This window comes from Gopherus evgoodei, chromosome 6 (genome assembly GCF_007399415.2).
Source record: "Gopherus evgoodei ecotype Sinaloan lineage chromosome 6, rGopEvg1_v1.p, whole genome shotgun sequence".
Lineage (NCBI taxonomy): Eukaryota > Metazoa > Chordata > Testudines > Testudinidae > Gopherus > Gopherus evgoodei.
Window position 1 is genome coordinate 36,947,388 of NC_044327.1, and position 24,124 is coordinate 36,971,511.

The following is a 24,124-nucleotide window of genomic DNA, read 5'->3' on the forward strand; positions in this document are numbered from 1 at the left end:
GCCATAGAATACTGAGAGAGAGTGAGAGAGAGGTGGGGAGGAGGAGGATCTGCTACTGTCTGAACTTACAAGACAGCATGCTGACACACTCTGCCCCCCTAAAACACACTGTCTCTCCCCCACATACATACAACACATTCCCTGCCCCTCTCTCTCTCACTCACACACACACACACACACACACACACACACACACACACACACACCACACACACACACACACACACACACACACACACACCCTTTGAAAACCACACTGCAGCCACTTGCACACTGGGATATCTACTACAATGCACTACTCTTTGTGGCATTGCAAGAGCTGCTAATGTGGCCATGCCGGTGGGCTTGCAGCTGACAGCGTAAACACACAGCAGCGTTTTCTCCGCTGCGGTCTCTGAAGGCTGGTTTAACTCCCAGCTCTCTACATCTGCTGCAAGTGTAGCCAAACCCATAATTACACACATGAACAGCAACACTGGTTTCGGTAGAACTCCTCCCATAAGTAATGTTATTCATCTTCACATATTTAAAGGAGCAAAACCATAAAAAGTATATACACATTTTTTAACTTGAATCTCTTACTATTGGTGTACAACCCACTCCATACTAAGCTTCAGTCTAGGCTACCATCTCTTCTTCATCCCAAGAAGTCTGGAAATAGTTTCAGGAGTTAGGACTAAAAGGTTGACTACTTTTATGTCAGTCCTGTTACAATACATATTGAAGATGCATCCTCCATTCTACTCACAGAAGTAGCCCCACTGAAATTACTCTGACTGGAGGCCACCTCCCTGAGCCAGGCACAGCATGATTTGGCCCCAAGTTAACAAATTAACTATCAAAGTGAGTTATATTTTGCCAGTGCTTTAACAGAGAGGACTTTCAAGTGTCAAGAGAAAACAGTTTCACTTAGAAAAATAAATTTATTTTTCTGGATATTCAGTAAATGTTTATATGTTCTGGGATACAAATGGGTATAGACTAATGTACATAACTCTTTCAGAAAGTTGAGCCCAGCAGCTCTGCTCTGCCAGTTAGAGTTGCAACATCAAAGAATATCAATTCAATCCTCATCAACTAATTAAAAAATTACAAGTGTAGAAAAAAGTGACATTATGCACAAAAATAAACTTATCAGCATTTATATCCTAACAGGCCCAGCAAAAAAATTCCCCTGAGAAGATGGACATTGCAGATTAGAGCTATAAATGTCATCTCTGAAATTAAAATCTAATTGTTAAACTTTAAAATAGTTTTAACAAACTAAAACAAGCACAGAAAACATTACTGTAAGAAGTGTACTTTAAACACAAGGCCTTTCAGGTGGTTGGTGAATATTTCAACTTAAATTCAAAGTTTTCAGAAAAGAGGATTCAGGAGTATGTATCCCAGCATATATGTGGAACCCTGCAAATGTCTTAGCTGTGGCATATTAGTCAATTCCCTTTTAACTGGTTTTTAAAGAATTCCTGATGTGCATTCCCTGAGATCCTTTTGCTTCTACATGTTCGCTCTGTCTAGCTTTTTCTCCACCCTTTGCCCAACAGTAATTTAAGATTATGAAAAAAGGATTGAGTTATGGCCACACAAAATCAGGGGGTTCTGTTTTTTAAGTCTTTGGATTGAACAGTAGCAGAGATCAAAAAACTCTTAAAGGCTAATATTGAAACGTTACACAAGAATAGATGAACCTACCAGACTAGCTCTCTTGACCCTAAATATGCATTTTGAGGCTTGGACCTGTTCCAATAATAGAGTATGTGGTATGGAAATTTGTGGGGAAAAAATAGTCAGGTGAGATTCAATTGAACTGAACATCTCATATATACTGCAAGTAGAGTTTCTGATGCTTATACCAAGGCGATGAATAAGGTGCAACACACTAGTAAATCATCACTACAAACGTAATATTTTATCTGCATGACAGTCTTATCAGTGTGAAGCTGTCATACTATACACAAGATAGCATTTTAATTTGTGTGTTGATGCAAAGCTTTCCCTCTCAAATATTCTTCCAAGCACTGAATTGCAAAGGGGTCAATATCAGTATCAAACTTGTTAGCAAATAAGTGGTGTTTCTGTAACATCCAGTTCAAGTCTCCCACGCCAAACACACACACAGAGCGCACATGAATTCCATTGCACGGAGGATAGGGGGCACCTTTTGACACATCCCCTTCAAAATAATGCCACTTCACAAACCTGGCAAGAGCATTCATGTCAGAAACGTCATATTTGTCACTGGAAGAAACTGCCCCTGGAACTTCAGGGATTCTTTGAATAGTAGCCCACAAGTATTCATCAGGGCTATAAGTGTCTTTAGCCCATTCAATAAATTCAAGGATTTTGCTGTTTTCTAGCACGTACTCTACAAATCTCCTACTAGCAACAAAATAGGCACTGCCAGAGAAAACAGGTGTACTAAGAGGTGGAGGTTGTTTGTCTATTCCCATGTTCTTTAGCTTACCATCAACAATTTCATAGTGTTTTTTCCATCGTATTTCTTTGTTGGAAGGCATTTTCTCAGTTTCTAAGCTGTTTTCACCCTTTAGGGCTTTCAATTTCTCCACCATTTCCTGGTTGGTCTTAATAGGAAAGTCCATACCACAAAGATTTATCAAATATTTCCAGTTTGTACTTCTCCTGTAGAGATCTTTCATGCAGTTGAGGTCTGCCTGTACCCTGCTCCACGAAGCGTACACTACACTCTCCAATTGGCTGGCAATAAAGACATTATCGAAACAGGACACAATTCCCTTAACTGCTGCCAGAAAAGATTCTGGAGACTTTTTGTCAACATGAATGCAGTAATAATTCTGAGGAGCATAGATTGATCTTAGAAGTCTATCAAGCATGTCTATTTTGTGATATACCACTATTGAATAGGCAATTGGAAATTCAGCTTCTTCTTTACTGAGAGGTTCCATAATATACTTCCGCATCTTGGTAAAAGAGGCACAATCTGTTGTCATATTAATATAATCACTTGCTGTTAGCTTAGTGCGTTTCTTAAATGACACAGTTAACAACTCAAGCTTTACTTTTTGAATTTCCTCTATATCACCCTGCAGTATCTTAGAGCAATTAATATTACTGGTAGGATTTTCACCAGTCAGCTCTAGATGTCTGTGATTCAAGTAGTCTGGCTTTTGGTTACTTTTTAGAACCGAAAAGGCCACTAAAGTAAAAAGTAGCACAAGGAGGTGCCTGAAGCGTAAAATATGACAAAAACGAAATTTTCTTCTCAGCATTTCAGATGACATCAGATACCTTCACTTGGCTAAAAAAAAGTTTCTTTGTACTCATTGTCTCCAACCCACTTCAACAGCTTCAGAGTCATCTGTTCTCATTTCTCAAAAGCGTGCATATATGCACTGGACACTGGAGGAAAAGCCCTAAAACAAAAACAAAATAGAAGTCATTTCTAAGAAGTACAGTTATTCTGCAATTCAATTCTACATTTTACCAGTAGCTTTTAAAATCAAAAGTTGATTTAAAAAAGTCTTTGCTTTAATGATGAATGGTTTAGTTAAAAGTTTCCTGACATTTAGAAAATGTAATGAATAGGGCAGTTAAAGTTTAGACTTTTGAAAGTTTAGATGTAGTCTGAGCTTTCATGGGACTGTTTTCTCATTTTATGAGCAGCACTAGTATTGAAGCTATAAATTAAAGTGTTAATTTTCCCCTCATACCATCTTTTCTACTGCATTACTGGATGAAGTGTGTTAATTCTGGTATGGCTGGTCTAAGATAGATTACTTAGACCCGCTGAATCCCTTTTTAAAATGTTGGCATTTTAAAATGCAATAGGAAGAAAATTGTTTTGTCCCCTAGACAAAACTGGTTTATCCATATTGGTTCTCTAAATTATTTCATCTAATTGGGGTTTTGTGCAATACAGAGAATGTGAAGTGTTAGTAGCTTAAGTACTTCTAGTAAATATTCCAACCTGAATTTAACAGGGACATTTTACACACACTCCAGAGATCTGTTGGCATTTCAATTTACAACTCATTTACTAGGGAAACTATTCACACTTCATCCTCTCATTTGAAATGCAGCCCACATGCACATTCAGCATTTTACTCTTGTGATACAAACCCTTAAACATACTGAAGAATGAGTAGTGATGGGACCCTGGAGCTTCTTTCAGGAAAGATCTGAAAAAGAGAAGAGGAAAAAAATAATTTAGTGTTACATAGTCATCTAGCTTTCAGAGAGTTCCTGAAGACAGCTCTCTAGTTGACATGGTATTGCTATTTTTGTGGTCTATTTCTGAACAGGTTTTTCAATTGCACTTTTGAAGCTGTCTCAGATCACTCTATGCATAAGACAGCTTACTCAGTTGTTAGAGAGCTGGCTACTGGATAAGCATGGACTACAAAGTGTTGAGAGAAGTAGAGTGTTGTCAGAAATATAGGAATAGCCCTAACTTCTCTTGATACAACTGCATGGATTTCATATGAAATATCAATATGCTAAGAATAAATGAAAATCTGAGTTTGTTATAAATTCAAAGCACTATGGTATATATCTTTGTGTATTCACCTGCAATGTACAGTACATTTTAATGTCCATTAGCCCTTAATTAAAATATCTTAACCTCCACCCATGTGAACATTCTCCATTATGTATTTTTATAGAAAATTTGACTGAAGAGTCCTGTATATAGATGAACAGAGTCTGGAGACATCTGAAGATGTATGACTGCCCAGAAGAGTTTGCCAAGAATCTTTGGAATCTGGATCAACTAAGCAGGTAATAGTTGAAGGAGTGGCACTTTATTTGTATTCACAAATATGCTTGCAAAAAATTAAAATTTACATTTGGGCAAAAAAAAAAACCAAAACACCTTTGTTTTTCCTTTTCTCTCTACCTCCCCTTTCAAGCTTACATGTAAACACTGAGACAGCATGAAAGGGAAAAATAATGCAAAAATCAATAAATAAGACAGTGGAGGCCTATAAACAATTATGTTGCATCTAATGTACTAAATAGCCACTTCTACTTTTAAATACATCATTTAATTAACTCTAAAGAACATTCAGGTTTTAGCTTCGAGCACTTTATTTCAGGGGTTCTCAAACTTCACTGCACTTCATTCAGGTGCGGGAGCCCAAGCCAAAGCCCAAGGGTCAGGGGACTGTAGCCTGAGCCCCACCACCCAGGGCTGATGAGTTTGGGCTTCGGCAGGGCCGATGCAACCCATTGCTAACATTTGTGGGGTGGTGACCGGATCCTCAGCCGTCCCGGTTGTCAGTGGTATTTTGGGGGTGCCATTTCACAGGCAGGACCTTCCGCTGCCTAGGGCGCCAAAAAAGCTGGCGGCACCCCTGGGCTTCGGCCCTGCACAGTGGGACATGGGCTTCAGCTTCGGCCCTGGGTGGGGCTTAGACTTTGGCCCCAGGCCCCAGCAACTCTACCACCAGCCCTGGCGACCCGATTAAAATGGGGTTGTGACCCACTTTGGGGTCCCAATCCACAGTTTCAGAACCACTGCTTTATTTAATAGGAAGAAAAATGCTCAACGTATATGGAGAAATGGTGATGGGAGTCCATAATTTTCAGTGAGAACACATGCCAATATTTCAATCTAGAAACTAAAGCATTAAAACTTTTTACTAACTACTATTCGAGAGCATTCTGGAAGACAACCAAATTTATACATAGTCATATTTACACTTGCAAAATCAGTAGAAATGTAAGTATTGCTAATAAAGCTGGTAAAAAAAAACACATTCTGCAAAAAAAATATTGGAACACAATTTTTGTTCCATGAAAAATTTTTTATTAAAGTTTTTCTATAAAGCAAAGAGGGCCAAGAGTTTTGTTGGTATCTGTCTTCCTTCCCCTCTGCCACCCCAATTCTTAGTGGAAGGAAAGTGCAGGAGGAAGAAAAGGGAAAACAAAAGCTTTTCATGCAAATTTTAAAAATTTCAATTTTATTGCTAAGCTGTTTTTTGAAAAACAATTACTGCCAGTTCCAAATTACCTTCTAACAATTTGTTTTTGAATTTTAAAAAACAGATCAATGATCAAGGCTTGAGATTTCCATAACCCAAGAACTACATTAAGCCTGTTTTTCTGTAACCTGCCAGTACAAATTTTTACTTAGGCCATGTCTACATCTACAATTTTGCAGCGCTGGTTGTTACAGCTGTATTAGTACAGCTGTATAGGGCCAGCGCTGCAGAGTGGCCACACTTACAGCAACCAGCGCTGCAAGTGGTGTTAAATGAGGCCACACTGCAGCGCTGTTGGGAGTGGTGCATTGTGGGCGGCTATCCCACAGAGCACCTCGTCCCATATAGGCACTGTGGCTTGTGAGAAGGGGAAAGACATGTGATTGTCTTTCCGCTTCCTGTTCCTGTTCCAACGCCCCGTGGTGCTTTGGTACACATTCGGAGCAGTGTGGCAGCATTGTGATTGTACAGCGCTTTTTCTGCGATTTTTTTTATAAATGGATCCTGAGCAGCTGACGACCTTATTGATGAATGTTGCCAGCACATCGCGCTTGGCAGTGGAGCTATTCCTTCAGCTGCAAAATGAGAGTGAGAGTGAGAGTGAGGAGTCAGACGATGATATTGAATCACCTCACTGTGAAGACAGTAAATTGCTTGTGGCAGTAACAGATGTGCTCAGCTCCGTGGACCGGCGCGTTTGGGCTCAGGAAACCAGCACTCAGTGGTGGGATCAAATCGTCCTGCAATCCTGGGATGACGAGCAGTGGCTGCAGAACTTTCGGATGAGAAAAGCCACTTTCATGGCACTGTGTGCTGAGCTCGCCCCTACCCTGCAGCGCAGGGACACGAGATTTAGAGCAGCCCTGCCTGTGGAGAAGCAGGTGGCTATTGCAATCTGGAAGCTGGCAACTCCAGACTGCTTCAGATCGGTGGCGAACCAGTTTGGAGTGGGAAAGTCTACCGTTGGAATGGTGCTGATGCAAGTTTGCACAGCCATTAATCACACCATGTTAAGAAGAACCGTGACTCTTGGGAACGTGCAGGACATTGTGGATGGCTTTGCAGAAATGGGGTTCCCTAACTGTGGAGGGGCAATAGATGGGACGCATATTCCTATTCTGTCACCACCCCACCTGGCATCAGAGTATGTTAATCGCAAGGGGTATTTCTCCGTGGTTCTGCAAGCGCTTGTGGATCACCGTTGGCGTTTCACTGACATTTACTCAGGATGGCCTGGAAAGGTGCACGATGCACGCATATTTCGGAACAGTGCCCTGTTCAGGAGGCTGAGGGCTGGGACTCTTTTCCCAGACCGCAAGATCACAGTAGGGGACATGGAAATGCCCACTGTGATCCTTGGAGACCCCGCTTACCCCTTAATGCCATGGCTCATGAAACCATATACAGGGAAGCTTGACAGGAGCAAGGACCGGTTCAACTACAGGCTGAGCCGGTGCAGAATGACTGTGGAGTGTGCTTTTGGCCATTTGAAAGCTCGCTGGCGCTGTCTTTATGGGAAGCTAGATTTGATGGAAAGCAGCATCACCGCAGTTATATCCGCGTGCTGCACCCTCCATAATATTTGTGAAGGGAAGGGTGAAAGATTCAGTGAGGAATGGACCTCCGAGGTTCGACGCCTGGAGGATGAGTTTGCTCAGCCAGAGAGCAGGGCTAATAGGGAGGCCCAGGAAAGGGCTTCAAAGATTAGGGATGCTTTAAGGGAGCAATTTGATGCTGAGAGCCAATAGTAATGTTTGATGCATTTGATGTGCTTTGCTTTACCTTGCTGTGTAATATTTCCCACTTCCAGCAACAATAAAACGTAGTGAAAGAAATAGAAAGAAAAAACTTTATTCAACAAACAGTACATAACAGGCAAGGGGGTAGGGGTGGTGGACTGTACATTTACAGGTTTTAATGTGTCCTATTTTGATCAATATTCCCTGTCTGCTGCACTTCAGCATTACTATGCTGCAGAACAGTGGGGGTGGAGTGAACAGGGTAAGAATTATAGTTATCAGGGCTGGTAGGTGATCTTATAGGTGTTGGGGGCAGCTGGGGATAATATGGAACTGGCTGCTGGAGAAAGCTGTTTTGTGGAAAGACTGGGGAACAAGGAAGAGGTCTTTGGGAGGGCTGTGGGTTACCACGGTACATATTTGTCTGCATGGCTACAAGAGACTCGAAAGACTCAGTTTGGCGAGACAGGAGGCTTATCATCTGCTTTGTGGTTTTTTTGGCAGACAATTCCTTTCTCCTGCTTTCTGTTTGCCTCCATTCATATACACTCTTTCTCCAGTCCTGTACACTGCTTCTCCATTCATACGTCTTCTCTCTCCATTCCTCTGTATTCCTACTTTCTCTGTTGTAGTGGCCCATAACAGACTTGATCAATTCCTCTTTTGATTTCCTAGGATTCCGTCTCAAGTTCTGCAACCTACATGAGGCCGGTGATACGGCTGCAGTTGTCAAGGTCCCTAGAAAACAGAGATAGAACCATGTAATACACAGAAGCATCATTGTTTATTATCACAGTTTGAAGGACTTTTGAGACTTTTGGTAGCATCCTGCTCACATACCTCACATAACACAGAGAGGGCAGGCAAGCTAAGTCATGGCGAGAAATGGGGTGAGTGGTTTTGCCCCGATTTCCCCTTGGGAGTGGGAATTGACCACTGGGTCACTGGGGTTTATCAGCAATGGGTACAGGGGGTAGCTGGTGTCCTGAAGAAGGGACAGTAGTGAACAGGAAGGTGGTGAGCTAGCTGCTTGTGGGGGGGGGGGGTTCCTTTGGTCCACGTTCACGCAGTCCTGACGGTGAGGGGGAGGTGGAAACGCGGTGCTGGATGCCTGCTTGGATGGGGGTCGGGGAACACCAGAGCACACCGCGGGGCTGGATGCCTGCTTGGAGGCGGGGGTCAGGGAACACCAGAGCACACCGCGGGGAAGGATACCTGCTTGGAGGCGGGGGTCGGGGAACACCAGAGCACACCGCGGGGCTGGATGCCTGCTTGGAGGGGGGGGTCAAGGAACACCAGAGCACACCGCGGGGAAGGATACCTGCTTGGAGGCGGGGGTTGGGGAACACCGGAGCACAATGCGGGGAAGGATACCTGCTTGGAGGGGGGGCGGGCGGGGAACACCAGAGCACACCGCGTGCCTTCTACGTGCGGGGAGGGGGGTGGGAAACACGGGAGCACACCGCGGGGCTGCCTACGTGCTGGGAAGGGGGTGGGGGGGAAAACAGAGTGCCATGGGCTGGGGAACCACGAATCTGGCGCCCTGCACTCAATTACCCCTAAACTCTCAACAGAGTTTCCTACTGCCAGACATATCACTGCTGCGTGTTACCTGGGAAGAGAGGGAGGGTCTTCTACAGGAATGTGGATACCGCCCTGGCCCCTATGCAGCTTGCCTGTGTGCAGCCATGGTCCCCCCACCCCTCGCTGCACAGTGGATTGGACGAGTTAGCCTGACCGGGACAGGGACCACGGTGGCTCTCCCGATCAATTTGAGAAAGCAAATTGCAAACGCTCTTGCAGAAACATTTCAAGAGATTACCGAGGCAGATTACAGAGACGTGATAGATCAAATCAATGGGCTATTCCATGTTTAGGCATGCATGCAGGCAGCCATAACCAAAATCCTCCTCTCCCAAAACATAGAAATCTACTTACCCCGAGCACGGTCCTCAGCTTCCTCCTCAGCATGAGCTTCCAGCTGCTGCGACTGGCTAGCCTCCTCCGGACTTGAGAAGAGATCCTGGCTGCATGTGTACTGGGACTCCGGGGTGTCTCCCTCCACGCCAGTAGCCTCACTGTCTCCGTCCTCTACAACATCCCCCACTGCTCCCTGCTCTGAACTCTCCATCGTGCTCCTAGGATTTGCAGTGGGATCACACCCAAGTATGGCATCCAGCTCCTTGTAAAAGCGGCAGGTTGTGGGGGCAGCTCTTGAGCGGCGATTTCCCTCACGAGCTTTGCAGTACGCACTCCTCAGCTCTTTAATTTTTACCCTGCACTGCAAGGCGTCCCGTTCATGGCCCCTTCTCATCAAGGACTGCGATATCTGCCCATACATATCATAATTTCTCCTTCTGGAGCGCAGCTGTGTTTGCACAGCCTCCTCTCCCCAAACACTAATGAGGTCCTGCAGCTCTGCATTGGTCCATGCTGGGGCTCGTTTGGTGCGTGGAGGCATGGTCGCTGAGTGATTGATAGATTAATTGCACTCCACACCTGGCTGAGCAAACAGGAAGGGGATTTTTAAATTTCCCGGGGCATTTAAAGGAGGGGTCAGGTGAGCACAGGGCAGTGGAGTTTGCTTGATTACCAGAGAGGCTTCTTCAGGTATGCTGGGATACTTGCTTATGCCACGGAGGTCAACAAAAATGCTGGTGAGTGTCTACACCTGATGACCAGCGCTGGTGATCCAGCGCTGGATCCTCTACACCCGAGGCTCGACCGGATGTACGACCAGCGCTGCAAACAGGGAGTTTCGCCTTCCCCTGCAGCGTGGGGCACGGGTCGCTTGCTGGTGGTTTCTCTGCAGCTTGAGGTCTTCAAACCAATTTTGAAGATTTCAATAACTCGATCCTGGGATAAGGGGTGTTATAAAATTGGATGGGTGGGGTTCTGTGGCCTGCCTTGTGCAGGAGGTCAGACTAGATGATCAGATTGGTCCCTTCTGACCTATGAGTCTATGAGTCTAGTAGTGCCGTGCAGGTGTGGACACATCCTAAGTTGCAGCGCTGTAACCCCCTCACCAGCGCTGCAACTCTGTAGTGTAGACAAGCCCTAAGTCTGCTAAAATTTTAACTTCTAATTTATGATTCTCAAACTGTGGCTTCTAAGCTTACTTGGTGATTGATGCCTGTCAGTCTTCATTTGGGGGTGCTTACTAATTGCAGCCCAGATCATGATTCTCAGAAGCAGTCTTGATCCTCTCCCCTGCCCCCCGCCCCCCAAAAAAGATGTATTCTGGGCAGTTTCTTCAATGTATTGTCAAAAATGTTAAATTAGCAGCATGTGAGAACAAAACTAGAGAGTTAGCAAATCTACAGGACAGCAGACTCACACTGCAAGTGACACTGAGAAATTAAAGTAGTGGTAGCTCCAGGCAGCAAGAGAAGTTTCATTCTGCATCAACGGAGAGGAAATAGACAACAGTCAGGTAGAGCACTGGAGTGGAAGGAATAACCAAGTAAAATTTGCTCTTATTAGAGCGCTTTTATGTAGCCAAAAAACAAAATGTTTGAGGGACCAATGCAATTCTCCATGCTGACTACTAGGATTCCATCATCCTCCAAACTAAATGAATTGTACAGTCCCACTACATTTGCAGTTTTGAGTGTTTATATAAAATTGTAAAGGAAATAAGTGCTCTGCGTCAGACCTTCCTTCATGGTAGTAGAACGATATGGAATTGGACTAGAAATAGCTCACTCCAACTACATATACACACTTATACTGTGTCCTCTGAAGTTAGACATGCTAACAAACAGTAGTTTCATACTCTTATTTCAGTAACTCATCTGACACACATCAGTGCCTCCTCAGATGTGCAACCATCTATATAACAGTTAAAATAGTTTTCAGCAAACTCACAAAACTAGCTATGAACTCTATTTTGCAGTAGGGAAATTAAACAAGATGGTGACTCTTTTGTTCAGTTTCCACCTAGTATCTATAGTAGCTTTTCATAAAGCAAAAGGCTGGATTTATAAAACAGGAAAAATAAAGTCTACAGCTCTTCATTACACTGGTGGTGTGACACAGCTGTTCTACTCATCCACAAGGGTCTCCACATTTGTACACAGTTGTGTGAAGTAAGATTACAAAGGAGATTTCCCATCTTCCTAAAGAGGGTGGGAGGAGGGAAGGTGAAGGGAAGTAGTAGTTTTAACCCACAAAACTGCTATCAATCATTCCCATAACATTAAAGCCCTTTACATCAGTTTCTTAGGGCAGATCTACACTTAAAATACTGCAGCAGTGCAGCTACACTGATGTAGTGCTTCAGTGAAGATGCTACTCTGCCGACAGGAGAGCTTCTCCCATTGGCATATTAACCTACCTCTATGAGAGGCAGTAGCTCCAAGAGAAGATAGCACTATGTCAACGGGCAGTTACAGCTACCTAGCCCCTAGTGTAACTTCCTCACTCAGGGACATGGATTTTTTACATGCCTGAGCGACTTAGTTATACGGATATAAATTTATAGTGTAGAGCTGGCATCTTTTCTTCCTCTTTTGTTCAAGGTACTTTTCTACAGAATGTTTCCCAGGATCCATTACTGCTTATCACAAGTTTCTGCACAAGGGTTCTATATGGTTCCCTTCATAGAATGAAGGCAATCAGAGAAATAAGACTGCCTTCTTCACCCAGTGAATCCCAAAGATCTCAAATCTCTACTACTTTGCACTTGTGCAGTCATTCACATGAGTATAAAGAGGTGTGAAACTATCATTCTAATTAGCATATAGAGTGTCAAGTTTCCCTATAGGGTTTGTAGCAATGTAGCCTATTGTTTCTGATCAGCTCTTCCCAAATATTCTCATAGTGCAGTATAGGTTTTGGTATAGTCTCATCTCTGGTCCAACTAACAGCAATATAGCTAAAATGTAACCTATGGGGAATATATTTAAAGGAAAAGCTTAAGGGCTTGTCTACACTGGCACTTTGCAGTGCTACAACTTTCTTGCTCTGAGGTGTGAAAAAACACCCGAGTGCAGTAGCGTAGCTAGCAGGGTGCAGGGGAAGCAGCCGCTTTCCCTCAGCACATTTTTCAAAAGTGGCACCTGAGCGGGATGTCTGGGAGCTGCCAGAGCTCTGGGTCCCTGCACAGTGCGGCTTGGCTCAGCTCAGCAGCAGGAATGGGGAAGCTGCTGTGGCGGCAGCTCAAGACATTCCAGCACTAGGCAGAGTGCTGGCAGCTTCGTTGCATGGAGGGGCTGCAGCGGGGTACCCAGCTCCGAGCACAGGAGAAGAAAGTGAGGGATGGGAGGAGGCACTGCTGCTGCCCGGGCGCAGGTGCTGCTGCTGCTCCAGCTCTCCGGGTGGTGGGGTGCAAAGTGCCTCCTGAGCAGCGCCACCTGCAGGGGGATGTACCGGCTGCTTCACAGGTGCAGGGGCCAGCAGTAGTGAGGGCTGCAGCGACCAGTGGTGGGTGGGTGAGGGAGCGCGGGGCTCCAGCCTCCTCCCCCTCTCCCCAGCAGCACTAATGTGCGCACACGGGTGGGGGTGTGCAAGCGGTGAGCCACCCTCCCAGCTCCTCTCCACAGGCGCAGCCAGAGCCACGCTGTTGCAGGACTCCAGTGCAGCCGCCCGCTGCCACGTGGGGCAAACGCGTCCTGCACGGCTGCTGTGGGAAGCCTGGCCGCAAACAGGGGATTAGCTGCAGCTGCCTCCCTCTCCTCCCCAATCCCGTTCTCCCTTCAGCGCTGGACGGCCGGAGCATGGGCACCTCAAGGTAAAGATGCACTTAGGTGTTGTTTGCCGCCCTTGTAAATGGATGGCATGTGAGATGCTGTATTCTGCCCCTGGCAAGCGGGCGGGGCTTGGTCTCTGTTCCTTGTGGGGAACCGGCTCCTAGGTCGCGCCTGACTCAGCAGGAACTGGGCGCCCTGGCGCTGTGGGGAAGGAGGAGGTAGCTCAGAGGCACCTGGTCAGCCAGGTAAATGCGGACACAATGAGCAGGGTGTCTGGAACGGGGGGCGCAGCATGGCCAGAGTAGGAGCCAAGGATGGGGGGGGGGCGCCTTTTATTAATGTTTGCTTCCCTAGCACTTAGAACCTGGCTATGCCACTGCCTGAGCACAGCAAGTTTCAGTGTTGTAAAGTGTCAGTGTAGACAGTGCACCAGCGCTGGGAGCCAGGCGCTCAGCGCTGGAAGCTACATCCCTCATGGAGGTGTCTCTCTCCCAGTGCTCTGCAGCGGCAGTGCTTTAAGGTTGCCGGTGTAGACTAGCTCTAAGGTAAAGATCAGAATGTTATGAAGAGTAAATTCAGAGAAGGAAACATGTTCTATTACTTCACAGGCCTGGTTTACAAATGTGCTAGAGCAGGAGTCGGCAACCTTTCAGAAGTGCTGTGCCGAGTCTTCATTTTTTCACTCTAATTTAAGGTTTTGCGTGCCGGTAATACATTTTAACAAGGTCTCTTTCTATAAGTCTATAATATATAACTAAACTATTGTTGTATGTAAAGTAAATAAGGTTTTTAAAAAATGTTTAAGAAGCTTCATTTAAAATTAAATTAAAATGCAGAGGCCCCAGACCGGTGGCCAGGACCAGGGCTGTGAGAGTGCCACTGAAAAAATCAGCTCATGTGCCGCCTTCGGCATACGTGCCATAGGTTGCCTACCCCTGTGCTAGAGCATCGAAAGGAAGCAGATTACTAAAAGAAAAACTAACAGACACTCATTTGATTCTGGGAGAAATATTCTGATGCAACACTTACTGAATTTCATTGCAACAGAAAGGGGACACTGTAGATTGAAAATGGAAAGTTAATGTTGCTGGGGCATTCAATTCCCCCTCCCCTCCATTCATCCCCCCAAAAAATACACTTGTTGAAAGCAGGGGTGTATGTGTGGGAGAGACTACTCTATCAAATAATCTGAGAGAACTCTTGAAGCAGCCAGGGGAATAGAAAAGCTTTTGGCAAAGGGTTTTGCTAGGACACTAAGGACCAATCTATTACCAGCTGGTTGAAGCGTGACCAAGGAAGTTCTCATATTTAGGCGAGAACAAATCCTGGTCAGAATCTCTGCCACACTAACTAGGGAAGAGGGATCAAGACATTTGTTGAGGAACAGGACACATTTCAGGGCAAAGAGAGAACATGTACTGTACTGAAGGATTAGGACAAGGGCAACTACATAGCAGGAATATAAGGCTATGGCTAAACTACAGAGATTTGATGACAAAAATTATGCCACTAATTAATTAAAGTGCTGTTGCATGTCCACACTGTGGTCCTGGTGTCAGCACGTTTTTGTAGCAACTCCACAACTTTCATAGGTTTCAAGGAGCCTTACTGCCTCCGCCTTTCTCTCACGATTTGGCAACAAAAAAGGTAGCGTTTTTATTTTTCTCTTTTTTTTTTAAAACCATGAGCTAGTACATTGGTGGGCAGGATCAACAACTTAGTATTTAAAGTTGTCCTCAAAAACTTAAGCAATGCATATAAAAGGCCGGTTCCAGGGTTTTTGCCTCCCCAAGCAGCAAAATAAAAATAAAAAAAAAAGGCATGATCGGCGGCAGCTCCACCCTGCCACTTTCTTCTTCGGTGGCAGGTCCTTCTGTCTGAGAGGGACCCGCTGCGGAATTGCCGCCGAAGAGACCAACGTTCTGCCCCTTTCCCTTGGCCGCTCCAAGCACCTGCTTGCTGAGCTTGTGCCTGGAGCCAGCCTTGTGCATATACTTCTTTCATATAGCTTAAGAATAGCAATGTTCAGGGCTTAATTTGTGCTGGGGTTTGGCAGTTCATAGCCCCAGCAACTCTGGCCTCCCGGCCAGCAGCCACTGCTCTCTGGCTGCCCAGCTCTGAAGGTAGCACCACCACCACCAGCAGTGCAGAAGGAAGGATGCAATACACCATAGCATGCCACCCTTACTTTTGTCCAACCTGAAGTGTTCTGTGAACAGGGCTGGCGCTAACGTTTTTGCTGCTCCAAGCGAAAACAAAGAGAGCTGCCCCCCCCGAGCGTCACGTCGCCCCTTCCCCTCTGATGTCACACCGCGCCACCCAAGTCGCCTGCCCCCACTGACTGCTGCGCTGCCCAAGTCCCCCCCCGCCCAAGCATGGCGCCATGCCTCCCAAGCCCTGCCTCCCCCCAGCATGGCACCCGGCCAAACCAAAACCAAAAAACAAAAACAAACCCGGAGTGCCGCCTTGCCCCAAGGTGCTGCCCCAAGCACGTGCTTGGTAGGCTGGTGTCTGGAGCCGGTCCTGTCTGTGAAAACATCCCAGGTTAGAAAAAATTCTGATGGATCCTATTCTGTTTTTTCAGGTGGCCTGCTGGGGACCAGGGCTGTTAGGGTGTGTAGCTTCGGGGCACCCCTGCAGCTCAGGAACCTCAGGCTCCTTGCTGCAGGGCTGGGAGCCTGCAAATCCTGGGAGCTCTCAGAGCCTCTCAGCTTCCTGACACAGAGCCAGGAGCCTTGGAAAGCCCACCCCAGACTTCCCAAATCTACAATTCCAGGGCAGCCCTACCATGCAGACTGGCCAGAGAGATCAAAGTTTCTAGACTCTTCAGCCAGCTTGCTCCTGGGACTGGCCAAATCCTGCAGCCCAGTGAACCATCTGGCTCAGGAGTCCACGGGTCCCAGGCCTGGGGCAGCGCACATGGCAACATAGAAGACCTGGCAACTGTGGAGTGAAATTAACATAATTCTTTTTAGTTTTATGGAGCCCACCACTGACCAGCAGTCACGAAACTGACAAGAATGTCAATTTGACTCAGCAGCTGCCCTGTCTGGCAGCATTTTGTGTTTTGGCAACATATTGGTGCCTGTGTTTCAGGCTGGTTCTCCCGAATGACCACCCCCATCTTGAGAGAGAGTGTTGCTTTTTAAACCTACCAGAGTTCTTTCTTGCATTCCTGGGATTTTTTCCTATCCTGGCATGGTCTCTTAGCCCTCAAGTGCTTACTGAGAAGTGGTTTCTCTTGATCTGTTCTTTCCCTTCCTGCTTGATTTCTGCCCTGAGACTATCAAGGTAAACCAATATATTCATACAACAAAAATAAGCAGGTGAACATAAATTACAGAGCAGCTCCAAATCTAAATCCACCTTTTTCCCCCAACAATTTCTTAGACTTTATGTATAAGCTTGGTTATTGCAATTCCTCCCCCCACAAAAAAGGCAGTGGCTTGGATTAAAACACTAAATACAAGGACGATGAATTTTCAGAGTAGTAGCCGTGTTAGTTTGTATCTGCAAAAAGAATAGGAGTACTTGTGGTACCTTAGAGACTAAAATTTATTGTAGCATAAGCATAAGGATGATGAAGTTTGTTCATAATACCTGTTTGTGGCAGTTAATCCTAAATAGATTTTGCAAATTAGATTTACATTGATAACTGCTTTAAAAGAAGACCAGAACAGCATAAAAGCAAAAAGACAAGAAGAGTCTGACTCTCTAGAAAGCATTTCCTTTCAACAGAGTGGAAATGCAAGATAATGTTTAAAGTCTTCAATGATAGTTTAAAATTGAAAAGGATGTGGTAGAGAGCTTCGCCCCTCCTCCCCTTTTGGAGAATTATTTAAAGTTCTTAACCCATTTCAATCAAGCAAGTGTTGGTAAGAAACGGAAAAATTCAGTAGTTACAGACATAATCTATTGAATTTTGGAGCTCTTTTGGGGGCTGGCCCAAGACTTTGGAATGAAGATTCACAGGAAAGAACCACCATCACTAAACCTTTCCACCTTCCACAATAAGTGCAAGTGCAAGACATTTCTTTGACCTTGTCTTTGCTAAGATATATTTAAAAACACATGTTGCTGTATCTTAGCAAAGAGAAGGTTAAAGCCATCCAGAATGTCCTGCACGTTCCCCACAGTCACGGTTCTTCTTAGCAGAATGCGATTAATGGCCCTGCAAACTTGCATCAACATGATTCCAACGGTTGACTTTCCCACTGCAAACTGGTTCGCGACCAATCGGTAGCTGTCTGGAGTTGCCAGCTTCCAGATTGCAATAGCCACCCGCTTCTCCACCGACAGGGCAGCTCTCAATCTCGTATCCTTCTGCCGCAAGGTGGGGGCAAGCTCCTCACACAGTCCCATGAAAGTGGCTTTTCTCATCCCAAAGTTCTGCAGCCACTGCTCATCATCCCAGACTTCCATGACGATGTGATCCCACCACTCACTGCTTGTTTCCTGAGCCCAAAAGCGGCGTTCCACAGTGCTGAGCATTTCCGTTAATGCCAAAAGCACTTTAGTGTCACATGCATCAGGCGAATCGATATCATCGTTTGACTCCTCACTGTCACTTTGGAGCTGAAGGAATAGCTCAACTGCCAACCGTGATGTGCTGGTCACACTCATCAGCAAAGCCCTCAGCAGCTCGGGCTCTATTTCCCACAGAAATCGCGCTGCACAGAAACCGCTGGGAGACTCACAATGGGGCCAAACATGGATGGAAAAACAGTGACTGCTGGGATGTGAAGAGATGCACCACAGGCCGTTGGGAAAGGAAGCGGAATGACCCGCACCCTTCCATCCCCTTCCCACAACCCACGGCGCCAAAATGGGACGAGGTCCTCTGTGGGATAGCTGCCCACAATGCACCACTCCCAACAGTGCTGCGAATGCTGCAAATGTGGCCACACTGCAGTGCTGGTAGCTGTCAGTGTGGCCACACTGCAGCGCTTTCCCTACACAGCTGTATGAAGACAGCTGTAACTCCCAGCACTGCACAACTGCAAGTGTAGCCAAGCCCCCAGTGTGGCTAGTACTGATAGAGCTGCATGATCATTAGCTTTACAAAAAACTCTGTTTAGGCATAGCCATTAGGAATCATTGCTATGGGTATGGCTATATTTGGAATTTCAAAGCGCTGCCACGGCAGCGTTTTGAAGTTGAGTGTAGTCGGAGCGGCAGCACTGGGAGAGAGCTCTCCCAGCGCTGCATGTAAACCACATCCTTTACGGGTGTAGCGTGGAGTGCTGGGAGCCGCGCTCCCAGCGCTGCCGCCCTGATTACACTGACGCTTTACAGCGCTGTATCTTGCAGCGCTCAGAGGGGTGTTTTTTCACACCCTTGAGCGCAAAAGTTGCAGCGCTGTAAAGTGTGAGTGTAGCCATGGCCTATGAGTCAGTCATGACAGAATTTTCTACAGAGCTTGATACTCACCCAGCACACAAGAAATTAAACGCCCAACATGGGGAATAAGGAGGGGCCATTTTTAGCCAACAATCACAGTGGTTCAGAAGCTGGAGTTTATTTCTCCAGCGTACTCAGTACTGCTGAGTAAATTAGGGATTAAAAGGAAAGTTAATTCTCATTTCACTGGTAGATTGCCTTCCCTTCAAAAAGATGAAACACAGACCACAGTAAACACCTTTCATCATGGAATACTGACAGGTGGCCAGAATCAAAAAGCCTTAAAATTAAATGTTACCATTAATATCCTCAACATATTCTCCAGTTTATAAAGAATGTAGCTTGCTGAATAGTTTCTTTCCCACAGTTTGAGAAGACTCTTTTTACAGTTCTAGTCACCTTTACACGATGCTGTGTTTTGTTATTATTATTATTGTTTTTTTTAAGAACTCTTCAGTTGCCAATAGCCGTTCTGCACACTGACTGTGCATACAGGCTAATGCTCCATGTAAAAGCTCTAGTATTTGGAACTGGCATGAATTGCACCCTTCATTTCATTTATACCAGTTCAAAGTTTTAAGTCATATCCACACACTTCACTCAAAATAGATTCCAAGTAGCGCTGTCAAGCGATTAAAAAATTAATCATGCAATTAATTGCATTGTTAAACAATAACAGAATACCATTTATTTAAATATTTTTGGATGTATTCTACATTTTCAAATATATTGATTTCATTTACAACACAATACAAAGTGTACAGTGCTCACTTTATTTTTGATTACAAGCATTTGCACTGTAACAAAAGGTAGCATTTTTCAATTCACCTCATACAAGTGGTGTAGTGCAATCTCCTTATCATGAAAGTTGAACTTACAGTCCAAAAAAAACTGCATTCAAAAATAAAAGAAAGTCCACTCAGTCCTACTTCAGCCAATCGCTCAGACAAAAAAGGTTGTTTACATTTGCAGGAGATAATGCCGCTCACTTCTTATTTACAATGTCAGTTGAAAGTGAGCGCAGATGTTTGCATGGCACTGTTGTAGCCAGTGTTGCAAGATATTTACATGCCAGATGCGCTAAAGATTCATATGTCCCTTCATGCTTCAACCAACATTCCAGGGGACATGCGTCCAGGCTGATGATGGGTTCTGCTTGATAACAATCCAAAGCAGTGTGGACCGACGCATGTTCATTTTCTTTATCTGAGTTAGATGCCACCAGCAGAAGGTTAGTTTTCTTTTTTGATGGTTCGGGTTCTATAGTTTCCGCATTGGAGTGTTGCTCTTTTAATACTTATGAAAGCATGCTCCACACCTCGTCCCTCTCAAATTTGGGAAGGCACTTCAGATTCTTAAACCTTGGGTCCAGTGCTTTAGCTATCTTTAGAAATCTCACACTGGTACCGTCTTTGCATTTTGTCAAGTCTGCACTGAAAAAGTGTTCTTAAAATGAATAACGTGCTGGGTCATCATCTGAGATGGCTATAACATGAAATATATGGCAGAATAGAGGTGAAAGAGCAGGGTACATACAATTCTCCCCCAAGGAGTTCAATCACAAAATTTAATTAACACTTTTTTTTAAAACAAGCATCATCAGCATGGAAGCAAGTCCTCTGGAATTGTGGCTGAAGCATGAAGGGGGCATATGAATGTTTAGCATATCTGGCACGTAAATACTTTACAATGCCAGCTACAAAAGTGCCATGGAAATGCCTGTTCTCACTTTCTGGTGACATTGTAAATAAGAAGAGGGCAGCATTATCTCTTGTAAATGTAAACAAACTTGTGTTTGTCTTAGCAATTGGCTGAAGTTTTACATTGTTTTGTTTGAGAGTGCAGTTGTGTAAAAAACCCTACATTTCTAAGTTTCACTTTCACAACAGAGATTGCACTACAGTACTTGTATGAGGTGAATTCAAATATACTATTTCTTTTATCATTTTTACAGTGCAAGTATTTGTCATCAAGAACACACTTTGTTTTGCTACATTTTCATATATATATTCTGTTGTAATTGAAATCAACCAAAATATTTAATACATTTCAATTGGTATTCTATTGTTTAACAGTGCGATTAAAGCAGCAATTAATTGCATTAGTTTTTTTGAATTGTGATTGATTTTTTTTTGAGTTAACTACATGAGTTAACGAAGATCAACAGCCCTAATTCCTAGTTATGTCTAGAAGGTTGTCCAATATTACAGATTCTTTTCCGCAAGCTCTCACGTTCCCCTCATCAGCATGTTGCCTCTTCAACAGCACAATCTTGCTAAATATGATACTGACAATAAGTTAATTGTGAGCAGTGATTTGACAATACTTGCAACCTCATGTTATTCATCAAAGATTTCCTCTTTTCTGTAAAGGGCAAAGAAGATGTGTTCATCTTTTATTTCAGCAATTGGTTCTCTCCATAATCATCCATCTACTTATTTTAATGGTATCATCTTTCCCAAACTCTGCTGGCTTGTGTACTGCCTACTCTCCAAATTAAAACTCATCCCTTCAGTGTTAGCCATTAATGTCTGGTCTAGACTCACTTAGGTTGACCTAGCTACAACTTCAGAGGTGTGAACTCAACCCCTGAGACACACAGGTAAATTAACTTAAGCCCCAGTAGAGACACCTAACTACTGCCTCTTGAGAGGATGGGCAAAGATTTAACTGCAGATTTGCTCCATCAACTTAAGAGGGAAAGTTTGCATTTGGAGAAAATGAAACTGAAGGGAGAGACTAACAATCATGACAAAGTACAAAGCCCTTGTATTTGACCACAGCATTCACTAAATATTGTTCTGTACTTGAACAGAACTTGTGGGAAGGACTTGGACTCAGAGCATGATTAAATTTCCAACTCTGAACTTGTTCATCACCCCAAGACAATTCACTTCAGTTTACTCATCTATAAAATGAGTAATGATAATTTTACACAGTGCCTGAGGAATGTGAAGATGTTTAGATGGAAGCCCGGTTCCGATTAGGCTTTTTTCTTTTTTAAAAAAGAATAAAAAGCCAGATGTAGATACATCAACTCCAGTGGGGCATAGCTGGTACCTAACACCTGAAAGAATACATAGACTAAGATGTAACTTTCAGTCTAGCTTCCAGCAGCGCTCCTCCTTCTGCACCTATCATATAGGTCTCAAAATCTTTTCCTAAAGGGCCTCTCCACAATCTTGGAAAGTGGGGCTATGGAGGGGACCACTACTTAATAGACATCTCATTTACTCTTTTCTGCTTGAGGTCTCTGTTCATGACTGGTCACCAAGTACTGCAAATATTTTTGTAGTAAAAGTTATGAAGTTATCCTAATAAACATAAGTGAGGTTAAAAAAAAAGTTTAAGTAGTGAGATTTAGTATCATGCCACTTAATGTACCATAACTACTTCAGCCTCAGGATTAGATCCCTTGTCCCACTATAAAAACCAAAAGCAGGTAAGTTTAACATTCAATAAAATAGTTCACTAGTAGTTTTAAAATAAAGACTCAAAAGACCAATATAATCTCACCAAAACCAGTTTCAGGTCACAGTTACAGGGCCTAATTGCTAATTATATCATGATAGCACTAAGGGGCTCTCAAGTGTTGGATCCAGACACTGGGGATTACCAGATACCTGGTGTAAAACTAGTAAAATGGCACTACATCTCTCCCCCATGAAGTCCCAAAGGTAGGGTACATGGGTGGAGCCCTGCTGGACTCAAACTGTTCTCAGCTGCTGGAATAGTCCTTTGGGATCTAGGCAGCTTAATGCAACAGCAAGCAGCCTAAGGATTGCTCTATCTTGAAAAAGGGTCCAAACTCCAAATATAGAGGGGCACAACGTGACAAATCACTTTGCAGTGCCAGCCTTTTCTCTGAATTCTGCTGGAACTGAATCTGGGCCATAAATTTTAAGATAGCAAAACTGTTCTAAAAACTTTAGTTAGCTTTTGACTCTCTTTCCTGCCAACTCACATCTTCAGGGCCGTCCTTAGGCATAGGCAGAATAGGCAGCCGCGCAGGGCCTCACTCTCCCTGAGGGCACCACTCTCCAGGCAGCCCAGACAGTGTAGAAGCAGGGCTGCTGGGTCCTAGAGAGAGCCAAATGCAGCACAGTCTGAGGAATGGGATTAGCTGCTGGAGTCTCTGGGAAGGGGTGGAGGTAGGGTTGGGAAAGGAGCTCACCTGTGAGTGTGACTCTTTCCCCCCGGCTGAGGTCAGGTGAGGCAGGCTCTGTGGCTCTGGAACCAGTATCCTTTGTTGTCTCCCATAACATCCATTCTTCTCCCTCTTGCCCCACGGAGCACCCCCTCCCTTCTCCCTCCTCACCAGGAGCACCCCTCTCTTTCTCCTCCCTCCCCTCCGTCAGGGCTGGGTTGGGTGAGGTGGGGTAGGTGGGGGGAGGAGAGGCTGGCTGCCTGCCTGCTGAGGAATGAAAGTGAAAGTAACTCACTTCCTCGGCAGGCAGCCAGAATTGGAATGTCACACAGGGCTTGGCTGGGGTTAGCCAGATGTTTGAAAAATCAGGATAAGGGATTGGAGTAGGGTGAGCAGATATCTCTATTTTATAGGGACAGTCCCAATTTTGGGGTCTTTTTCTTATATAGGCTCCTTTTACCCCCTCACCCCCACCCATCCCTGTCCTGATTTTACACACTTTGTCTGGTCACTCTAGGTGGGGGTAATTGGTGCCTATATAAGACAAAGCCCCAAATAACAATCCTGAATCCAATTTCAATGTTTTTTTTAAATCAACATCTTAGCCAAAAACAGAAAATTAAGTGGTTGACAATTATTAGTGACAGGTTTGGTTTGAGGCAGGGAGTGGGTCAGTTTTCATCAGAGAAACAAAAAATGTTGACTGACTTTCCTATAGCCTGTTACTCCTGATAAGAGCCCTCCAACAACTGTAATATGCTCATCTCCTTACTAGTGTATAAAGCAGGGGTCGGCAACCTACGGCACACCTGTCAAAGGTGGCAGGTGAGCTGATTTTTGATGGTATGCAGCAGCAGACTGAGTGGCTCAGCCCATCACTGCTCGGGGGTTCCGGCTGCTGCCCTATTGCCAGCTGGGATACCAGCCATCGGCCCCACTCAGCACCTGCTGCTGGCCTGGGGACCCCCAAGGAATCCCAGGCTGGCAGTGGGCTGAGCAGGCCAGTTGAACCACTCAACCTGCTGTCAGCCTGGGGTTCCATTCACTCAGCCAGCAGCGGGCTGAGTGGGCTGAGCAGGGCCGGTGGGGGGTTGAGTGGCTCAGTCTGCTGCCAGTCTGGGGTGCCAGAAGCACTCAGCCTACTGCTACTACGGGGTTCAGGCTGCCGCCCCCTTGCCAGTCAGG

General features: G+C 45.0%; 1 protein-coding gene across 2 annotated transcripts in view; it reads right to left on the minus strand.

Annotated features, from left to right (window-relative positions):
• Positions 1-898: 898 nt before the first annotated feature.
• GCNT1 (glucosaminyl (N-acetyl) transferase 1) overlaps positions 899-24,124 on the minus strand; it is a 45,515-nt gene continuing 22,289 nt past the window's right edge. Inside the window, exons 2-3 of one of the 2 annotated variants that reach the window (XM_030566787.1) lie at positions 4,114-4,160; positions 899-3,395 (exon numbers count right to left, since the gene is read on the minus strand). In XM_030566787.1, coding sequence (XP_030422647.1) covers positions 1,971-3,263 — 1,293 coding nt within the window. In that variant the 5' untranslated portion in view covers positions 3,264-3,395; positions 4,114-4,160 and the 3' untranslated portion in view covers positions 899-1,970. Of the gene's footprint in view, positions 3,396-4,101; positions 4,161-24,124 lie in introns of both variants that reach the window. The other variant, XM_030566786.1, reaches the window with a different exon arrangement.